At 47.8% G+C, this 770-nt stretch overlaps 1 protein-coding gene across 1 annotated transcript; it reads left to right on the top strand.

Moving 5' to 3' along the window:
- Positions 1–138: 138 nt before the first annotated feature.
- LOC109509031 (fer-1-like protein 6) lies at positions 139–761 on the top strand (the record flags this gene model as incomplete). Its single annotated transcript, XM_019858960.1, has 3 exons — positions 139–324; positions 395–547; positions 624–761. Coding segments are annotated over exons 1-3 (426 nt in total), but the record flags the coding sequence as incomplete, so codon positions are not given.
- Positions 762–770: the final 9 nt, after the last annotated feature.

Here is a 770-nt window from a genome sequence, read left to right on the forward strand (position 1 = left end):
GGCCAATACGGTATAAGGAAAAAAAGTCATCAATAATTGATTTTGATAACTATTCGCAACGCACACATTTTTCTTGTCTTAAAACCCACTTTCATAACAGTTGTGCAAAAAAAGAAAAAAAAAGAAAAAAGAAAAAGACATGCATAGATGAACTGAGCTAGCTGAGGTCTTAGCCTCAGGTCTTTCGATATGGGCATGTTGCAGGAAAGTATGATCGGAGATGCTCAATCCCTGGTCGAGAGGAAGAGGAAGTCAGGTGGCGTGAAAGAAGCGCTCCAGGATGCTACCAAACTCACGCAAAAACTACGCTTCCTGGTGGAGGAGGTACAGAATGCGTGCTTTCACAAATGAAAACAATGACCAGGTGTTTTCATAACATACCTGTGACATGCAGCCTCAACACACGGTGCCAGACATCTTCGTGTGGTTGTTAAGCAACAACAAGCGCATCGCGTACTCTCGGCTCCCGGCCAGAGATGTTCTCTTCTGCAGTCGTCAGGAGGCTCGAGGAGTCCACTGTGGAAAGATAGTCACGCTCTTCCTCAAGGTAGGGAATTTACACGCAACGTCAAGCAGTCTCAGCCCAAAAAATGACGCATGCATGTTTGCGGCTATGTCGGCAGCCTCCAGGCAACCGTGCGACAGGCTTTTCTGTGCAAGCCAAAGTTGATGTGTATTTGTGGTTTGGATCCTGCACGGACTCCGCACACATGCTGGATGACCTGCCTGAAGGCTTCAGCGCTGTCACTGGCAGCGCTGACGCCAAAAGC

The sequence above is a fragment of the Hippocampus comes genome, unplaced genomic scaffold (genome assembly GCF_001891065.2).
Source record: "Hippocampus comes isolate QL1 unplaced genomic scaffold, H_comes_QL1_v1.1 C16737262, whole genome shotgun sequence".
In the NCBI taxonomy this organism is placed as follows: Eukaryota; Metazoa; Chordata; class Actinopteri; order Syngnathiformes; family Syngnathidae; genus Hippocampus; species Hippocampus comes.